The following is a 20,398-nucleotide window of genomic DNA, read 5'->3' as shown; positions in this document are numbered from 1 at the left end:
GAGAGAGGAGACAGGTTTGGTTTCCCACGTTTATTGGAAAAGTGACAGCACAGCAATGGATTCAGATAGCTCCTCTTGGTGTTTTGAAGTTCATTCCCACAGTGGGCTGCGTGACCTGCAGATTGGACAGACTGCCAAAGTCCTGGAAGACATATGGAACAAACCAGGTCACACTCAGCATGCCAGCCTGCCCCTTCCTCTTTGCTGGGAGACGTCCCAGATCAAAGTAAAGCAGGCTCTGCCTCGCCTCTCCCTCCCAACACACAAACGCATCTACCCCGAATCCCAGTGAGAACAGAGGGTGAGTCCTTCAGCCTGTCCACAGACAGGAGACAGTGCTGCAGGGACAGGGAGGGGGGAGTGTGTCACACAACACAGCAGTGAGCCCCAATGGGCTTGCAAATTTGACACATGGAGGGTGGGGACACTTAGGGACCAGCCTGACTGAGCATTCACTGGACTGGGATGGGAGATGCACCCAATCGTGAAAGTTACACAATTAACATGCTGGCAGCTGGGCTGGAAAATGGACATCACAGGCTTACCCAGGCGTTGAGTTACTTCTGTAGTGGTTGTGTTCTAATCAGGGGCAGGAGGCCTTGAGCACAGCTCTGGTATCAGAGCACATGTCCCAGTGGTGAAGGGGAGATGCAAAACAAAAACAGGCTTCTAGGCCCTTGTACAGCTAAGAGCAACTCCGAGCGTGAAGGAGCACTGCATGCAGGAGAGCTTGGGGAAAACCACCCCAGACACTGAGTCCTGGAGGCTGATACAGAAGAGACTGAGGGTGGGTGGGGAGGGAAGAGAACGCGTCATCACCACTAGTGAGGTCCACGGCAAGTTCCTCTTCAGGTAGCCTGCCCTTCCCCCTTTCATGCTGCCGGTGCTAGGATTTCTAGCAGGGTTGTAGCCCTTGATCATGCTCAGGAGCTCTGGCTCTTTCATATTTCAATTCAGAAGCCCCAGCCCCACCCCAGTATAACTAATATATCACATCCAGCGGTCCCAGAGCTTGGACAGAGGTGGGTGAGCACTGTTACCCGCTTTACAGAGAGAGACACACACACAGAGGTTGTCAGGTGCTGACTGCGGGTTTCTGGGTCCCTGAGATGTAGGCGAAGAACTGCCTAGCTGTATTGCAGTTGAAAGCCATGCTAGCAGGGTCAGCATAGTATTGCTGGCAGGCTTCTAGCATCTTTTCCAGCCACTGCTGGGAGGGATTTTTTTCTGGCCAGTTCATAATAATCACACTACAGAGGCCAGTCAGTCCATGGCCCAGCTCTAACAGAGTAACAGTGCTTGAAATCTGCTCATAACAAAGTCCTCCAAACAGCTGTTGCTACGAGGCTCTCCCTGGTGCCTGGACAAGGCCTTCAGTCTGCACCGAGCTATGATGGTTAAGAGCGAAGGCACAAGCCAATCTCCCTGAAGAGCTCACACTCACCAGCAGCTTCAGCATTTCCTTAGTATCTGGGTCAACTTCAATGATCTCCTGGTCAAGGGCAGAGACCTGCAGAGGGAAAGAAACACGGATGCACTTAGTTAAATATCACTCACACACACAGAGCTCTGGCAGTCCAGCATTACTCAGACCCCACTCAGAGATGGTCAGAAGCTGGAGTGGGTGCCTACAGACAAAGCTTGCGAGTCCCCAACCTGTCCAGTACAGTCCAAGCTCACATAGTGCTGACCCCTTGAGTCCAGTTGCTAAACTCACATCACCAAATGGGAATGAAGGGTTTGAGGAGCCCTGAGCTAAGACAAATGCTTCTCATTCACAGACAGGGACAAAGCCTCCACCACAGCTCACTGCCCTCACCTTCCACTCCTGGGGAAGCTCCACTTGCCCCATAAATACTGTGGGGAGAGCTGCAAAGTGCACCAAGAATCCTGCCATACAATGCTGCAAGGGAGCAGAGTAGGAGCTCTCAGCAGGGACAGTCTCTTCTGCCTTCAGCTGTTTTCCCTAAAGCATATGGGACCGTCGCAACTCCAGCTGTGCCTAGGATACTGTCCTCACAATTGGTTAAATTTACTGTTTTAGTTCAGAAAGACAGCACCCGTTTTAGTCACGTTTCTCAATTGTTACCAGAATTTCATGATACTGTTGAGCAGTCTCATTTAAAGTACTCCTCTGAGCTGAGAGAGACAATCCTCTGAGTTGAGAGAGACAAGTGCCATGTTTCATTACCACCCTTGTGACAGCACCACAAACTCAGACAATGATGAGCCCAGGCTATATTTCAACCACTGCCACCAGGCTATGCTCTGCCCTTCACAGTTTGCCATTTGAAGTCAATGGGACTGACGTGCCTAAGTCACTGGAGGGTGCGATTTTTTCCAAAAGCCCCCAGGTGCCTAGACGTGAATGAGCTCAGTAGCCAAGCTTTTGGCCTGCGTGCATAACAGGTATCGGAAGCTTTTCAGTGTATCAACAGTCTAAACTTCTCACTGTTAACACTGAAGTGAGTCTGTTCTGAAGTGACAACAGGGTGAATCCCTCTAACTGCCCTGTTCAGTACACACCCCCTGAAGCTCTGATACTGGCCACTGCTGGGTACTGGAAGTTACGTTCTTACATAAGAGAAACGTTAAATAAAAATACAGTTTCAGCCCCCAATGCTGCAGACACTTATGTACATGTTTGACCTTCCATGAATGGCCCCACTGAGGTTAGTGAGTTAAATTACAGACCAAGGCTTTCATTTTCAGTATTTGGTTTTTTTGCCTGTGGCAGTTTTGGGAAATCCCAGTAAGTTACACCATCAGTAGTGTCACTTCAAAAGACCACCACAGCATGGACGTTTTATAACTAACCACATTTTAAATTAAATTGGCAATAAATAGTAGAAATTTCCAAGTCTGAACCGGATTTAAATCTCTCCCTCCAGAGCTCACCCACCTTGGATCCGTTGCAAACATCGCTTACGCTACAAGCTTTACATGTCCTGTTGTAACTGTTTGATCTTGCCCTTGTGGCAGGATCACAACATATATGAACCTTGATCATCTCCAAGTTCTAACAGCACCCCTACGGCCTAAGGAAGCAGGAGACATAGTACAGTGAGCCAAGAAGACTCTTTTGCTCCAGAGTTTGAGCATTTATCACTGACTATCCAAAACCCCTAATGCAAGAGTCAGCCAACGATTTGCCATGAGTTCCTGTACGTGCTTATTTAAGGGCTCTCGGTAAACAGCTATTTTTCATCTGCCATGAAATGACACTTGCAGGCATTTGTCTGATAAATGGAGCAAGAGATCTGCCTACTTTTACTGTAGCTTTTGCAAGAGGTTCTGCCAGAAGCCTATTTTAGAGTTTCACAGTGACTCACAACCAATCTCTCTTGCCTGCAACATGAGTACAAAGGAGTTATATCCCCGTTCAGTGACACTATGGGAAGACAGCTACATCAGGGCTCTCCTCGTTCAGCTGATACCAGCAAGTCCTGCCCTTGAAGCGCAGACACTAACAGGTCACTAGCTGCATTATTCTAGCAGTCGGACATTTTGTGCACAGAGAATCAAAGGAAGGTGGGGGCGTGATCTCTCCCTCATCTTCCTCCTGCAGGGTACGTACACCTTCCTCTGGGGCTGGCCACTGCCAGAGACAGGGCACTATGAGAGATGGAGCTGGGGTTCAGTATGGCTATCCCTATGTTCCTAGCATGCCAAGTTCTCAGAGCTGGCTAGAACTTTTGTGAGAGGGCAAACACCTCACAGGTAGACATGAGGGGGATGGGATTGACAGTGACAGCAGGGGACTGGACTCAGTGACCCTGAGGCCCCTTCCAGTCCTATAACTGGGACACATGGGTGGTAGCTGTGAGGGAGCCAGCCTAACACACACTATCAGGAGGGAGGCAAGAGCAGGCACAGTCCTCCTGCATTTACATCGGGTGCTACCCAGCCAGTACATCATGGACTGGATCATATCAGCAGTGATTCCCCACTTCCAGGGAAAGATGAGATCTGCAAGCCAGGTATCAAGAAGGGAATAACCCCAGCCCACTCAGTGACATCAAAAGCTCCCATTACACTCACTGGCGGCACACTTGTTTTTCATAAGACTTCTAGTGACAACTGAACTCTACACTCAATCTGCCACAGAACCAAACCTGTGGTCACAATGGAGTGCCAATCTTTGGGTGAACTGCACACTGAAGACAGGGCCTGAAGCTGGCTTGTTGCTGTTTGTCACTTCATAGTCCATGGTGCTGCAAAAATAATTCTGCTGGAAGCCAATTTGAGGTCACCTACCACACCCACCACATTGGACTGGAGATGAGGGTAAGAGGTAGTGTCTGAAAGTTACAGGGTTTGGTAGGGATAGGAACGAGCCCCCCAAACACGGGAAAAAACTTTCACAAGCTCCTCTCCCTGCACTATCAATGACCAGGTCACAGGCAAGACCAGAGTCACTTTCGAATGCAGGTTCAGGATGAGAGCCCTTTAAACCCAGCTGGGGAGCGGAAGGGGGTGGGGGAGATGCTAGTTAGGCCATCAGATTTCTGGGTGAACTGAACTGAAGCAATGACAAGTGAGCGACAACTTTCTCTTCCGCTGCCCGTCCAAGTGAGAGTTCAGGAAAGCCCGGTCCCATTCTGGACCCTCCACAGATAAGTGCAGGAGGCTGTAGTTCACTTGAATTTCAATGAGATTCAAAACAACATACATCGCAGCTTTCACACCACTTTACACCAAGGGAATTATTTCTCCACATTTCACAGATCCGAAAATGGAGGCAGAGATTATTTGCTCCACAACACAAATCAGCAGTACAGCTGAGATTAGAGAGCAGGAGCTCCTGGCTCCCTATGTCCCTGGGGATTTTTCACAACAAGTCATCAGTCTGTCACTCTGGATTCTTCTCATAAATCCCAGCTCTGTGCAGCTAACTCAGGCTATCCGGTCATGGTCCCATTTCTCAGGAAAGGAGAGATCTCATGGTTGCTGGTGTGATAAGTAGAATGGAAGCCCCTTTGTTAGCCATGCAGAAGCTGGATACCTGCATGGCAGGATGAGCCACTCTGCCTGGCAAAAGAGGCCTGAGGTGCACCCAAGTATGGCCAGAAATCTTACCTCAGGGACATAGTTATCCCTCCTCTCTCTCTCCTCTTCCTGCAGTTTGATGGAGATACCTCTGACAGGCCCCCTCTGAATACGCTTCATCAGATGGGTGACATACCTGCAGGGAGAATCCAGAAACTAGTCAATTGTCAGTGTGAGATATATAAGAAAATGTGGTGCCAACAGCTTTAACCCACCCAGAGGAAGCCCTAGCTTTACATCTCTGCTCTCCGTAATATTGGAAGAGGTGGGTCACTAGAGACCTTGTATCTGTCTCATAGTTAAACCCCCACAGCTGCTCATATCTACCCAGCCATTTCACAGCCAGAGACCATATTAACTTTGCAGCAGAAGGCCTTCCTGTCCTGCCTCTTGGGAGAGGAAGGGAACAAGGAGACCAGCAGCAATGTCTGAAAGTTACAGGGTTTGGTAGGAATGAGGATGAGCCCTCCAAACACGGGAAAAGCTTTCACAAGTTCCTCTCCCTGCACTATCAATGACCAGGTCACAGACAAGACCAGAGTCACTTTCGAATGCAGGTTTCAAAGCAAGTAAGCCAAACACACAATTTCTCCTAGTTCAGTGACTGAAGCCTTGGGAGGCTGGTTATAAACAACCCAACTTAGACACTAGGGTATTTCCTTCAAGCTCTAATTCAATAGAGCTGCAAATGCACACACGAGGCTGGCAGAGGCAAGTCAAACAGCAACAGGCCTCCAGGACCCACCTGATTTCAGTATACCTCTCTTCCAGGGGTACGCAAGAGGATAACTCGACACTTCTGACTTTGCCTGCTGGAGAACTGCAGCTCTGTTAATCAGCAAGCCTCTCTCTACCTCCCCCCATAAAAAGTCAGGTGGCACAGGGATCCTGAGCCTGCAGCAATGCAAGTGGCGAACACTAATCGCAGCATGACGTAAAAACTCACCCACTCCCATACTGGATTTGCCCCAAGGAAAACAAATACAGCAAGCTCTGACCAAAAACGCAGTGAAATAGAGTTCATAAGAGATTAAAATGTTGAAGTACATCTTAGCACTTCCAGAACACCAAGTAATTCAGGCCCAGATCCCCTGAGGTATTTAGACTGTTTAAATCAATGACAGTTAGGTACCTAAATACCTCTGAGGATCTAGGCCTCAGTGTCTAGGGAAGTCTGACCAGGTAACCTGACAGCTGCCTGCTAGAGGAGCCCAGGAAAAACAATGGACAAGCGGAGAAAAAGATTTCCATGCAACTCTGTGTATTTGTTAGCTGAGATACACAGAGCTTGAGCCAAGACTTGTTAAAATCTTTTAAAACAAAACAGTAATGAAACAGCTATGCTAAAAGGAACTGACACTCAGAAGTGCTACTAGAGTAGAGAAATAAAGAGATTTTAGTCTATCAGAAACAGAGTTTGAACTTAAGGAAGATTCTATGAGCACACTTCCATTAAGCAGGGATTGAGTTGTAATTAGTAAGCATAGGTAAGCATCAATTTCTCCTGTCACCCAAAAGCCAACGGAAAAGTTATCCAGAAGTTAAATGTTTTTAAGATGCTGGGTAAGGAGTAAAGAGCATGTGTTACTTAATCTACCATATAGATTAAGTAAGGCAGTACTCCATGATGCTTAAACATTCTAGAGATTGTATTTCTAAAGATATGATTGATCTAGTGATATTACAAACAATTTTCAGATCCCTGCCAGTGTAAAAATTTAAGTTGACTTAACCAGGTGGACATTACCCTTCAAAATTCACAAAAATCTACAAAAACCAACGAGGAGTCCAGTGGCACCTTAACAGATTGGCACATGATATTTATGCCTGTATCTGTAATTTTCACTCCATGCATCTGAAAAAGTGGGTTTTACACCCACCAAAGCTTATACTCAAATAAATCTGTTAGTCTTTAAGGGCTGTCACCGGACTCCTCGTTGTTTTTGTGGATACAGACTAACACGGCTACCCCTCTGATATATTAAAAATCAATGCCTTCCTAGCTCACTAGGGATGTTTCAACACTCCAAAAGCCTTAATACACGGCTCCAGTGTCACAGCAAGATGCATTTACTGAGGTTATCAAAACGTACTTAGATTAATACCTTTGTAACAGAATGAGTTTTTTCTCACCACCCCAGAGCTAGGATGTGTAAAGCTACACCCTCATACAAGAGGACAGCAAATCCCAGGGCTGCCTTACCCAGCTATCTTGTTGCGCAGTTTCTTGCTAGGGATGATGGCAATCTCTTCACACACCCGTTTGTTCGTGTGGAAGTCATTCCCTAGCCGGGTGTAGTACTTTTCAATGATGACCCGGGCTGCCTTTTTCACGGTCTTTGTTCGCACACGTCCCTAGATTTGAAGAAGAACAAGTCACCACAGTGTGAAATAGCAAAATCTACCCATCTATTTCTGCTTCCAGCTCAAAGTGTTCCTGGTGAGCTCCTAAAGAGCCACTAATGTGGCATTAATCCCGTACCCTGTAAGGGGGGGACGGACGGGACGGATGACTTTCCTTCAGAAAACTAAACCCATAAGCCTGACACATGGAGTTCATTACATCCAAGCCTGTAGACAGGAGGCTGACATGACCCTTAGCCTAGCCTAATACACAGAAAACTGCAGTGATGTGTCTAAGTACCCAGAAGACAAGGAACCCCAGGCCTCAGGAGCAGTGGCTTCTCTATTCACCCTCAAGCCCCCAACCTTCTTGTGCAGGCAGTAATGCTGAGGAGTATTTTTAGAGGCCCTGCCCCCATACCCATGGGGGGTAAAACTACCTCATTACGGGGAGCCAATACTTCTCCGTAAACTACTGCTCGCAAGGTCCCAGCCCGCGGTGAGACCCAGGGAGGCAGACAGGCCTACACCAGGGATCCTCACACCGCAGCAGGCCTGCTCCTAAGTCACTGGGCTCAAACTCCGCGCAGCGCCCCGAGATACCACGGCTCGCTCCTCCCCCCAACCCCTCCGACGGGACCCCAGCAGGGCCCGGCCCCAACATGGGCGAGCGCGGATCCCGCACCGCTGCAGCCGGGCTGGGTGAGCCCAAAGCCCCGGGCCTCCGGGATCGCCGAGCCCAGGCACCGCCTGCCCCCCTCACAGCTCCCCGGGCCCGGGCCCGGCCCGCAGCGGCCCCGTGCGGCTCCCCAGCCGGCCCGCCCGAGGCTCCCCGCCCTGCCCCACGGGCCTCGCCCTGTCCCCCGGGGGCGGCAGCAGCCCCCCAGCGCGGCCCCAGCCCCGGCCCGGGGCAGATGGCGCCGGATTAAGGAGCGAGAACGAGCCAGGCCCGGTACCCACCATATTGGCAGCGGCCGGTGAAGAGGGCAAAGGATGCCGGGAAAAGAGCTATAACGCGAGCGCGGCTAGAAGGGCGCTGTGAGTCCGGGAAGAGCGCGGGCCGGCTGCCCACAGCGCCACCCGGCGGCTAGGTGGATGCACACCAGAGACTGTGAGCAGGCCACGGCGCCACCGCGTGGCCAGGTGGCGGAAGTGTCGCCGCCCTAAGCCCAGAAGTAACGCCTGGGCGTGCTGCAGGCAGAGTTAGGGGCTCTGCCCAGCTGTGAACAGCGACCCCCAGCGCCAGCTGAGCTGGGGACAGGTTTGTAACCATAGTAACTGTCCCCCAGGGAGGGCTGGCAGAGCTGTCCTGCCCCTGCAGCCGGATTATGGCTTGGCGGCACAGTAGCACCAGCACGCTCGCCCCATGGAAAAGCCAGCGCCCCCCACTCCAGTACCCGTGTTGTGATCGGAGTTTGTCTTTAAGAACCAGCGCTGGAGCCTCAGCATTCACTTTAGCCCATTACTGTGCACATGGGTGCAGAGAACAGCTAGAGAACAGGGCCCCTAGTGGGTCAGATGCCTGTGAAAAGCCCCCTGGTCATTACTCCCTATGAGCAGGAGTTGCTGGGGCCTGGCTCAGGTGGTGTGTGGCTGTCACAAAGACATTCCTAGACATTGCCCCTGCAGGCACCACTTTTTGGTCAGAGCGGCCTGGCGTCACCCCGGCACAACCACGCCCCGGCCTTCCTGCACCAGGCACCATGGGGTGGGGCGGGGCGTGTGTGAATTGGGATGATAAGGGGGAGGGAAACCTTCCCCAGTTCCACATCTGAACACCCCTCGCGCCCATGTAGTCACTCCGGGGGGGCAGGAGCAGCTGCCATTTCTGTTGCTGAGCTTCTCCCATCTGCAAAGTCTCCCTGGGGCTCGCCCCAGCCCCGCCAGTGCAGTGGCAGCAGGAACCGTTACAGGCACTAGGTTGGGTTCTGAGAGTGGTTAGATTTCAGCCATGCCGTTCCAGTCTCCTGTTAGGTCCTCCCCACCTCTGGGGTAGATCTGAGCGGTAGGGGTGAGCTCCCCACCCCCAGCCATTCAGCCTCTGACAACACCCCATCGCTCAGCCTTACCACCCCCTTCACATGCCTTGGAGCAAGGTGAGCTCTCCCTGGTCTTCCTCTGATGGGCAGCCTCTTCTTCAAGGAACCTTCCCATAAAGAGCTTGGGCGGGGCTTAGACAGAGCCAGAACTAGAGGCCAACTCTGGCCTTTTAATGAAAAGGTTTAATTGATTTCATAATCGAAAACACAGTGTAAAACCAGCCCTGAGAGCCCCTGGGCCACAGGCAGCCCTGGCCTTGGGCAGCTTCTTTGAGAGCCACCAGTATCCACCAGGGCCTGGCATAGCTCCAGCTGGTCACTGCAGGCAGTTCTGCGCATGAGGAAGTGTAGAAAGCAGCCCCTAGCCCATGATGAGCGCAAAGGTCCCAGGAAGGGCTGAGGCATCGCCTGGCGAAGGGGTGTCAGCAAAGGAACGGTTATGGTGCACTGGACTGTCAGATGACTTGGTGTCAAGACTATCTCCCAGCTTTTGTAGCCTCGCTGGACCTCACCCCCAGGCACATGAGAAATTCCTTCTGGCTCCAGGACTTTTGCATTAAAGCAACTTCTGCGGAGCCAGAGAAGAGAGGAACACAAGTTAGCTAATGAACGGAGACACCAGGTGTCCCAGAAATATTGGAACCCAGAGCAAGCACTTACATTTCCCGCCTCTCCAGTAGGAGGAACGGGGGAGGGGGACACTCAAGAGAGAGGGGACAGTCACAATGAGCAGCCACAGGCCCACAGGTTTCCCGTTCCCTACCATGCTCCCAACCCTTGTGTTCTGGGGGCCCATGCTGCCCTTCCAAGGCTGGAAGAGTGCTGTCTTGGCCAGCAGGGAAGGGCTTGAACCCAGCTGGGAATCTTCCTGCCGCTCTGCTCCTTCCCCTGGAGGAGAATGGGATCAGCATTGTGTCTTGGTACTGTACCTGCCCCTATGCAGCTCACTACACTCACCAGCCCCTGCTCTGCAGCCTGCAGAACGCAGCGCCCAGGCTCTTGCTTCCGCCTCATGGCACGGCCGGCTCATTGCTCCTGGAGACACACCTCATGCACCCGAGCCTTCCGGCCAGCAACATTCAGGTACCCGGTTAGGGACCACAGCTGGGCCAAGAAGGCGAAGGGATTAGTTTACCTGGATGGCTCCGTGGCAGATGCCACAAGGGATTTCAGCCTCCACGCCTCACTCACCCCCATCCTCAAAGAGCCACCAGTTCAAAGCACCAAGACAACGGGGCACAAAACCAATGCCTGCTGGTGGCTGAGCCAGTGCCCTGGAAATAGACTCAGATACCAGCCCTGGCAGGCACTCCAGGTAACACCCACTCTGCTCTCCTCCCATCAGGGTAATTGGTTGCTATGGGAGGGAATGCTACAGGGCAACGGAGGGAAGTACTCAGTTCCAGACAGGGTCCCAGGGGAAGCCCTGAGTGCCCAGTGACCCCTGCACCACAAAGATATGGGCATTGGACGGGGCAGTGAGCGCCGAGGCCTAGGCCGAGGGCACAGAGCAGCCCTAGGACACTTTAGCTGGGAGAGGGGAACTGCTCAGTGGCTCCCTGGGTGAGCGGTTCAGGGAGGGCTCCAGGCTCTGCTGAGACCTTCTGGAGCAGAGATGAAGGCTCCTGCCCCACTCCATGGGAAAAGGTGGGGTCACCTTTCAGAATCTCAAGATGGAACGGGTGGGCTCTGCTCAGCCTCCCTTGGATGGCAGTCAGGAATCCTCTGCACCCGCCTGGCTGGGAGAGCCAGGCTCTGCCCCATTTCCCTGGACAAGGGCATCAGGGCCTTCTGTCTGCACTTCCAGAGCCACAAGGAGCTGCTGGATTTCCCAGCTGCAGCCTGATGTTTCACAACAGGCTTGAGGGGCCAGGGCCCACCAGCCAATGAGCCCCCGATGCTCCTGTCTGCGATGGCCCCAGCTGACCTGGCTAGTCCTCTTGGTGACAGCACAGCTGCTGTGGTGGTTTGTTGGGCTGAGGCTCCAGCGCCCTGAGGTGCCCCGCTGGGACAGTGCCTTCACACCGAGCTGATCGCTGAGGACAAGGTCTCCACAGCTGTCCCAGCCTCTGGTGCGGAGACGGCCCCACATCACCAGGAGCCCCTCGGTGTGGCATGGCTGCTCCTCTGGCCATCCTCAGGGGCGCGGTGTTTGCCCTCCGCCTCTCCTCGTGTCCCAAAGAGGGGAACCCGCTGCTCAGAGCTTCCTGCTTCTGTTCCTTGGGCACTGTCTGGGGAGAGCATGCAGAAAGCCTAGTCCTACCCTGCTCAGCCAGTACAGGCCTGCCACAGGCTTGGGTCTAGGGTTGCCATGTGTCCAGTTTTCGACAGGAACGCCCGGTCAAAAAGGGACCCTGGCAGCTCTGGTCAGCACGGCTCACTGGGCCATTAGAAGTCCAGTTGGTGGCACAGTGGGGCTAAGGCAGGCTTCCTCTGCCTGCCGTAGCTCTGCATGGCTCCTGGAAGGAGCAGCATGTTCCCCCTCTGGCTCCTATATGTAGGGGCAGCCAGGGGGCTCTGCATGTTGCCCTTTCCCCAAGCACTGGCTCTGCAGCTCCCAATGACCGGGAACCGTAGCCAATGGGAGCTGTAGGGGCAGCGCCTGCAGATGGGGCAGTGTGCAGAGCTGCCTGGCAGCGCCTCTGTGTAGGAGCCGGAGGGGGAACATGCTACTGCTTCCGTGAGCTGCTTGAGGTAAGCGCCACCCAGAGCCTGCACCCTGACTCCCTCCCACGCCCCAACCCACAGCCCTGATCCTTCTCCCAGCCTCTGAACCTCTCGATCCCAGCCCAGAGCACCCTCCTGCACCCCAAACCCCTCATCCCCAGCCCCGCCCCAGGGCCTGCACCCCCAGCCGGAGTCCTCACTCCCCCTGCACCCCATCCCACCTTCCCCAGCCCGGAGCACACTCCTGCACCCTGAACTCCCCATTTCTGGCCCCACCCTGAAGTCTGCACCCCCAGCCTAGAGCCCGTACCCTCTCCCACACCCCAACCCCCTGAGCCAGCTTGGTGAAAATGAGTGAGTGAGTGAGGTGGGGAGAGTGAGCGACGGAGGGAGGGGGGGATGGAGTGAACAAGGGGCGGGGCCTCGGAGAAGGGGTGGGGTAGGGGCAGGGTCTCAGAGAAGGGGCAGGGCAAGGGTGTTTGGTTTTGTGCAAGTAGAAAGTTGGCAACCCTACTTGGGTCTCCCAGGGACACAGAGACCCTCAGCCAAGGGGGGCCAGGTTCTGTGAACCTCTCCCACTATTCTGGGGGGGTGGGTCTTTGAGCCCCCCCCTCCTGCCATTCAAACCACAGGGCAAAATCCTGGCTTTGTTGAAGTCAAAGGCACAACTCCCCTGGGCCTCTTTCCCAGGAGATGTAATTAAAAACTAACCATCCTGCCCTTCAAAGCCTGCTACCAGGCAGCACAGCCTAGAGCACCCCCTAAGGCTGGCCCGGCACAAGTGGGGTGCTTCCCTCACAGGAGCATCTGGACCCCTGATTTCAATCAAGGAAACCTTAGGTTCTGCTGACCAGCTGGGGCTCCCAGAGATGTGCAAGGACTGCTGTGACACAGGGGCCTCTCAGTGCCAGAGGGTGCAGGGTTACAGGGATGCCCTGAGCCTGGTAGCCTCATACCTGTTTGCCAAAGAGTGTCAGGTCTCTGCTGCAAGCCTGGGTCATGTTGGGCCTCACAATCACTGCGAGACGCGTGTTTGGGTAAAGTGTATGGTAATTATGTAGCTATACTGGGGATCATGTTCTTAACACTGTGACATGGGGCTGGGCACCAGCAAGTGTTTAACAAGTTTCTTTCAGGCAGGAGACGGTTCTCTACCTGCCTGGGTGTGTGTAGATTGAGTACGCTGTCTATTCTCAATGGAGGCTGTGACATTCTGTACCTTGGGGGCAGGGCCAGTGCAACTTCCACCTAGGTGAAACTTCCACCTTGCACCTGCCTCCCCCAGCCCTGCGGCAGCTCCCCCCCTACCCCCACCCTGAGGTGCCCCCCCTGCGGCAGCTCCGTGCCCCCCCCCCCGCGGCAGCTCCCCGCCGCCCCCTCCCTCCCCTCAGCCCGGGGAGCCGTGCGGCAACTCCCCGCCGCCCCCTCCCTCGGCCCGGGGAACCGTGTGTGACAGCTCCCCATCCCAGTTCACCTCTGCTCCGCCTCCTCCCTGAGCACGCCGCCGCTTCTCCCACCTCCCAGGCTTGCGGCGTCAATCAGCTGTTTGGCGCACAAGCCTGGGAGGGAGAGAAGCAGTGTGGGGCGGTGCTCAGGGGAGAAGGTGGAGCAGAGGTGAGCTGAGGCGGGGAGCGATTCCCCTGTGCGCCCCCCCCACTACTTGCTGCAGGCGGCCCTCCCAAGGCCCCCTTGCCCCAGCTTACCTCCGCTCCACCGCCTCCCCAGAGTGCGCTTTTGGCCGTCCCCAACCACTTGGCGCCCTAGGTGACTGCCTAGTTCACCTAGTGGTTGCACCAGCCCTGCTTGGGGGAGCGCCCTGTAACCCCCATATTCCCCATTTATATATGATTGTGATCCTGCATATAAAGCATGCCTTGTAAGGTAACAGGGGAAAGGTTATGATCTGCTGAAAGTCATTTCTCTATCCATATATGTGTATCATTAATGCATATGTAGTTATGAGAATTGTGTTGTATGGTTGTCACTAAAACATGCTGTAAGTTGGGGAATCAGCCAGATATTAGCTCACCAGAGACAACAGCAAGGAAAGTAACCAACACCCGGTTGGGGTGTCAAACAACCCATCCACAACCATTGTCCAGCAAGGGAGCTACAATTCAACGACTCACCAGCATGAGGCTACACCAGGGGAATTGCTCAACCTTGCCTGGAGACTCAGCAATGCACCCAGACATGCCTGGACTTGTGTCCTCCAAGCACATGGACTGAGGGTATAAAGGCGAACCCAGGGGGCCCATGCTTGGCCTTTCTCCTTCAATCACCTACACTGCAAGCAACAAGGACACTCTGAAGATGCCAACTGAGGGGACTGGCCCAGATTTCAAGGGTGAAATCTGTATACTATGAACTGCAATATCCAGTGGGGTGAGAAAAACTGCTTAATCTAGATGTTGCTCAGTCTAATAGGGTTGAGAGTTAAGACTGCGTGCTTATATTTTATTTCTTTTGGTAACTAACTCTGACTCTTTGCCTATCACTTAATATCACTTAAACTCTATCTTTTCTAGTCAATAAATTTGTTTTACTGTTTATTTTTACCAGTGAGTTTGTATGAAGTGTGTAGCAAATCTGCTCAGGTTTTGCAAAGGCTGGTGTATATCCACTTTCCATCGATGAACTGGTGAACCAATTAAAAATCTGCACTGCCCATCTTGAGCAGTGCAAGACAATATATTCCTGGGGTACAGTGCTGGGAGCTGGGGGGATTTAGCTCTGGTGCCTTTCTCTGTGTGATTCATTAGTTGCTCTGGAAGCATTCATGTAATCTGGCTGGGTGTGGGGACTCCACATGTGTTTGTGCTGAGTGATAGCAGCACTTGGAGGGGTTTGCTGCTGGTCACTAGCAAGGCATTGTGAGAGACAGCCCAGGCTGGAGAGAGTTAAGGGGGCACAGCAGTCCCACAGTCCCAGGCTGCACCCCAGGGATCCCATCAGAGATGCCTAGCTAGAATCTGAGCAAAAGGTCAATCACATGACTGCAAAGTCTTCCAGGGGAAAACTGAGCAGCGGGGAGTCATCTTGTTTACAAGTAAAGACAATGGGGAACTGTAACTGGGGGTGCAGAGGCACCCCAGGGGTCCAAACTGCCAGCTGGCTTGTCTTACGAATGGAGGGGCACAGCCAGTCTGGCTGTTTGATGTTGGAGAGCCGCTTTGGGTGAGCTAACCTTTACGGGACAGGGAACGTCCGGATAGTTCAGTTTAGGCTTTGAAAGCGTGCTATGATTTATTTCATGTGTAACCATTTGGTGCCATTAAATCGACTTGCTTCTTCTCGAGTCTCTGCTCTCTGTTAAATGATCCTGTTTTGTTTTGACTAAAATGTAGCCACATGCTGTGAGTGGGGAGCCGGCGGTGTAACTTGCAAGCTGGTGTGCACTGTTCCTTAGGGGCAGCGGAGTTGTGAATTCTGTCAGCGCCCAGTGGGACGGGGCTGGGTGCTCCAGGGCATGTGTGGGGCTGGGCTGACACAAAGTGAGGTGTCCTTACAGAGAAGGGAATTGACCTTTGGGACAGAGGCCCTAGGGCCAGGGTGGGTTCCTCATCACTTGAGATCTCTAAGTCAAGACCGCGTGTCTTTCCAGAGAATCTCCTATGGGCTCCTGGGGGAGGCTCTCTGGCCTGCACTATGCAGGAGGCCAGACTAGGTCACGATGGGCCTGTCTGATCTGAAATCTACAAATTGCTGCCCCATCCCTCCCCGGCCCCTGCGTTCCCAGGGGCTGCGTTTCCAGCTGAGCACGAGGGGCTCCAGTTGGAGCCAATGGGAGTTGTGGGTGCTCCCCACCTCGGAGGATCCAGCCCATCTGTGCATTTCTAGCCCCACCCGACCCCAGTGGAGTGCGTACAACCCAGCTTGGACTGGGAGCGGGTACTCCCGGTGGTGGGCATGCTAACGGGCAGCCTCGAACCAGGGCTCCCCCCTCTCTAGGACAGGAGAGGGGTGCTGAGATGGGGAGTGCTGGGAGTGTGGGGATGAGTCAGGGAGGGAAAGCGGGGGGCCAGAGGCACTGTTCCCTCTAAGCTGTGCGCGTGTGCACGCACACACAGATCCTAAACCCCGCGCACACGGCGAAACACCACATGCACAAAAATTTGCACAGAAGAATTTTTTTGCACACACGGCCTGTCAAAAATTTGCACAGAAGAAATTTTTTGCATGCACGGCCTGTCAAAAATTTGCACAGAAGAAATTTTTTGCCCACACGGCCTGTCAAAAATTAGAGGGAACATTGGCCAGAGGGGAGCACGGCTGGGGAGGGCAGAGCAGACGATGTCGGGGGCGGGGGGGAAGCAGCAATGGCTCTAAAGATCTCCCTGCCCTCCCAGCCCAGCAGCGACTCAGTTGCTGCCCAGCCCAGGCTGCCCCAGGGGCTGGCGTGAGGCAGCAGCAACCCCTCCCCGCCCCGGCCTCCCTGGCAGCCAGTTACCTGGGGGGCCCGCAAGCTGCGGGGGTAGTGGGCAATGCCGTTGCGGATGAGCTCCACCGTCTCCCAGTGGCGCTCCCAGGGCTCCTGGGCGTGCTCTGCCTGCTGCTGCCTCAGCTGCCCTGCGAGCCGCTGGTTCTCCACCCTGATCTGCGCCAGCTCCCAGCGACGCCTCTCACTGCTCAGGCTGGGGGCAGAGAACAAGCGGAGGGGCTGTGGTGCCCCTTTAACCTCCCCTCCTGGGCCCAGCCCTCTCTGCAGGCTCCCCACCTCTAGGTCCCTCCCCGACGCTACTGGGCCAGCAGCAGGTCTTACTCAATAGCCTCAGGTCCAGCATTCTCCCTGATGTGGGGTCCCCCTGCCCTTGCCTTTTGCTGGGCAGAGACAAGCAGGGGGGCCAGCCCAATCAATCCACCGGATGCCAGCTGGGGCCTATAGGCCCCATCTCCCACCCCCAGTTTCTCCAGGCCCTCCCTCAGCTCCAGCAAGCCCAGCTGGGGCAAATGGAGCTCTGTCCATCCCACACAGGCTCCCCCAGCCCCGCCCATCCTCCATCATCCTGCTCAGCACATGGGGGCCCTGTGGGATGGGGCCAGGCACTGCACCCCACTCTCCAGCCATGGCCCATCAGACAGCTGGGAGCCAGGGGGTGGAGTGTGGCCAGTGGGTGGCTCCAGTGGTGGAACTCCCTGCTGCAGGGAATCAGACCAATCCCAGAAGTTTCCACCTCTTCACACAACCCTTCCCAAGCAGCCAGGGAAGAAGTCTGGGACAGGGACAGAGGAGGAGGATGGGGGAGAGAGAAGCAAGGGGTGGTTTGGATCTTTCATGGCCAATTCTAGGGCCAATTGTGGTTTTGTATCTGGTGGATGTTAGAAATGCAGTGGAGGCTGGGCAGACAGCTGGACAGGCACAACTGTGGCTGGCCTGAGCACCACTCAGATGTTGAAGGGTCTCCTGTAGGGAATGGCAGGGGGAAGCTGGGGAGAGGGTGGATGGGGCATATGGGGCAGAGTGATGGGATCCCTCTGCATTCAGCACTCGCTGCAGGGATGCCTGAATGTTCTGCCCAGCTTGCTCCTTTCTGCCCCCCTCCAGAGCAGCAATGAGTCTGAGTCGCACCAGAGCCTGGCTGTGGATGACAAATCCTGGAACCACATGGGGGTCCCAGCCTGGGGTCCTGGCTTGGGCCCACCTCTCCCCACGTGCTGCTGCTGAGGAGACAACTGGACAGACCTGTCTGTTGGGCTCACACAGCCTAGGCCCCAGAGAGGCTCGGGGTGGGCGGGACTTGCACCCTGCAGCACTGATCTGTTTTAAGTGTCCCAGCCCACGGGGCTTCCCCAGGCCCTTTGGAGCATGTCCTCAGGTGCTGAGCTGCTCTCGCGGGCTGTCCCATGCTCTGCCCCAGATTTCCTGGCTGACTTGGGACCCCTGTCACAGGGACTGAAATATCCAGACACATTTGAGCAAGTTACAGGGCGAGGGGGCGTGGCTCACTATGGGGCTAGTCGGCACCTGCTGCCAGTCCTGGCTCATGGGCCACTTCCTTGTCCAAACAGACCCAGGGGAGGGGCTGAGATGATGTTACTGGGTGGGGGAACTGGCCGGCTCCTCTCCACTCAGGGGTCCCTTTGTCCCGCGGATCCTGCCCCCCCAGCCATTCCCAGCTCTTAATGCCGGCCCCATGCCCCGCCAGCGGCCCAGACCTGCGTACACTGTAGCTGTTCCAGTTGTCCACGCGCCCCCTGGACTGCGCAATGGCGACCAGCCTGGCCGAGTGAATGCGGTCGTCTCTTTCTCTAACGGCCTGGCGCTCTCTGTCTAGCTGGAGGGGGACAAAATCCAGAGTGTAGAGCCACCCCCCCCTCGAGGCCACTAACAGATCATGTCATCAATCAGTCACCCCGTCAGCTCTGCCTGCTCTCTGCCCCTCTCACAACAAAGTGCTTTACAAATCGTCTCAGGACAAGGCTCCAGTGCAATGCAACCAGCTCTGGGGCTTAGGAGGGGATTGGAAGTGGAACAATGTATCAGGCTGAACCTGCCGGCAGCCCTTGAGCTGGAATTGCACAGGCCCCCAGAGCTAACACGGCAGCCTTGGGAAATGTGCCAGGGGATCCTTAATGATCACAAGTGACAGGACCAGCCAGCAGAAGGGCCCTCCGGCAGCACAGCACCCTAACACCATGCTGGGGCATTGGGTCAGTAGTGACCCTGGGGGAAGAGTGCCCGCTGCTGGCTCGCCAATGCCAGTGGCCATGTCTGGGTGACAACATCACTCACATGCAAATGGCAGGTGGAAGGCCATGGCCAACCCCCTGCCAGGCGATTTATAAAGGCTCTGAGCAGGATGAGCAGTGAGGTGGGGGAGATGAAAGGGAGCTCCCTGTCCCTGCCCCCCGAGGCCCAGGCCAGGAAATCTCCTGCCAGGGTTGCCATCAGGGGCTTCTGAGGCCAGTACCCAGAACACACTGGGGGGTGGGGGGGAGGTCTCCTTTGGTAAGGGGCTGTGTCCCATCCTGACATCAGTGGGAGTCTGCGAGTACCAGGCCCTCAGGCTGGGGCCTTCTCTTCAGCCCTGCCCTAGTGAGCCCTGGCCTGCAGCAGCAAATCCCTGGGGATGGGTCTTCCCCAAACCACCTCCCCCCAGCCTTGCTGGACTCCCTGGCAATGCCCGCCCGCCGGAGCAGGCATCCCACACACTGCCCCAGAGGCTGCTCACCTGCCTCCTTTTCAGGTTGAGCTGCAGGTGGCTGGGGGGGCTGCAGTCCCTGGGTGTCCACGGCTGGGGAAGCTGAATCCACCTGCAGACAGGAAAGTCACAAGGGCTGCGGGGCTGGGCACACAGAGTCGGCTCCGGGAGCGCTGGCAGCTAGAGCCCAGGCTCGCCCCAGCTTTCACAGTGCAGGGCCAGACCTCAATTCCTTTTGGCCCCACTGCAGCCCTGAGCCATGCCACCCACTGCTGGCCCAGAGCAACGCCCAGCAGTCAGGAGCCACCCAAGGGCCCCTTCGCTGCTTGTGCCCGAAGTGGGCACCAGCACGTCGTGCAGTCACAGCCTCTCTGATCAGCACCTTTCTGGCAGGACTCTCTGCGCTGGACTGCTAAACCCTCCCCAGAAGCAATGCAGGGATAATTCCGCCCCACGCACCCTCTCCCATCAGTGGGATGTGGCCATCTAGGGAGCGGGAGCGGGGCTGCCTAGTAGCGGTGGCTCTTTAATGAAGAATTGAAGCCCTTTGCCCTGGGTGACCCAAGGTGAGTGCTGCCAGTCACAGCTCTGCTCCCCAGCGCTGGGAACGGCTCCCCAACTCCTGCACACAGGCCCCAGAGAATGACATGATTAAGGCTGCGATTTAGCCATCGAGGTCACGGAATCCATGACTTCCAAAGACCTCCGTGACGTCAGCCAGCACCGGCTGGGAGCTGCAGGACCCCCTGCTGTCTGCAGAGGCAGGGAGCTGCAGGGTACATGGGCTGCCTCAGGCGGCGGGAGCCTTCCGCAGCTCCTGGCCACCGCAGGCGGCAGGGGAACACCCCGCAGCTGCCGACCGCTGCAGACGGCAGGGACCCCTGCAGCTTCTGGCCACTGGGGATGGCAGTGGGAACTCCCGCTGCTCCTGGCCACTCTGGCAGCAGGGGGAAGCCCAGAGTTCCTGGCGGCTGCTGGAGACAGGGGGAACCTCCACAGCTTTGGGCCCCCCTGGGCATCAGGAGGATCCCCACAGCTCAGAACCGCCGTGAAGGGGGACCCTGGAGCTCTGAGCCCCCAAGGGTATTTTTAGTAAAAGTCAGGGACGGGTCACGGGCAATAATGGAAAATTCACAGAAGCCCGTGACCCGTCCCTGA

General features: G+C 55.3%; 1 protein-coding gene and 2 non-coding genes across 3 annotated transcripts; all 3 read right to left on the bottom strand.

The window, feature by feature from the left end:
* Positions 1–15: 15 nt before the first annotated feature.
* Positions 16–8,498, bottom strand: RPS17 (ribosomal protein S17). The gene is made up of 5 exons (XM_007056449.4): positions 8,353–8,498; positions 7,253–7,404; positions 5,080–5,185; positions 1,445–1,510; positions 16–142 (listed from the first exon to the last, which is right to left on the bottom strand). Exons 1-5 carry the CDS (start codon positions 8,353–8,355, stop codon positions 62–64), a joined length of 408 nt encoding a protein of 135 aa, XP_007056511.1. The 5' UTR covers positions 8,356–8,498; the 3' UTR covers positions 16–61.
* LOC114018659 lies at positions 4,299–4,433 on the bottom strand. The gene has a single exon (XR_003563933.1). It is a non-coding gene; the product is annotated as a small nucleolar RNA SNORA71 (small nucleolar RNA).
* Positions 5,475–5,608, bottom strand: LOC114018660. The gene has a single exon (XR_003563934.1). It is a non-coding gene; the product is annotated as a small nucleolar RNA SNORA71 (small nucleolar RNA).
* Positions 8,499–20,398: the final 11,900 nt, after the last annotated feature.

Source organism: Chelonia mydas, chromosome 10 (assembly GCF_015237465.2).
Source record: "Chelonia mydas isolate rCheMyd1 chromosome 10, rCheMyd1.pri.v2, whole genome shotgun sequence".
Taxonomy (NCBI): domain Eukaryota; kingdom Metazoa; phylum Chordata; order Testudines; family Cheloniidae; genus Chelonia; species Chelonia mydas.
The sequence above is the reverse complement of the archived record's forward strand: the minus strand, read 5'-3'. Positions and strand labels throughout refer to the sequence as shown.

Coding starts and splice junctions, on each gene's coding strand:
- RPS17 (XM_007056449.4), bottom strand. Junction 1,511..5,079: donor GGGATAACTATGTCCCTGAG/GTAAGATTTCTG, acceptor TTCCCTCTGCAG/GTCTCTGCCCTTGACCAGGA. Junction 143..1,444: donor AGGAAATGCTGAAGCTGCTG/GTGAGTGTGAGC, acceptor TATGTCTTCCAG/GACTTTGGCAGTCTGTCCAA.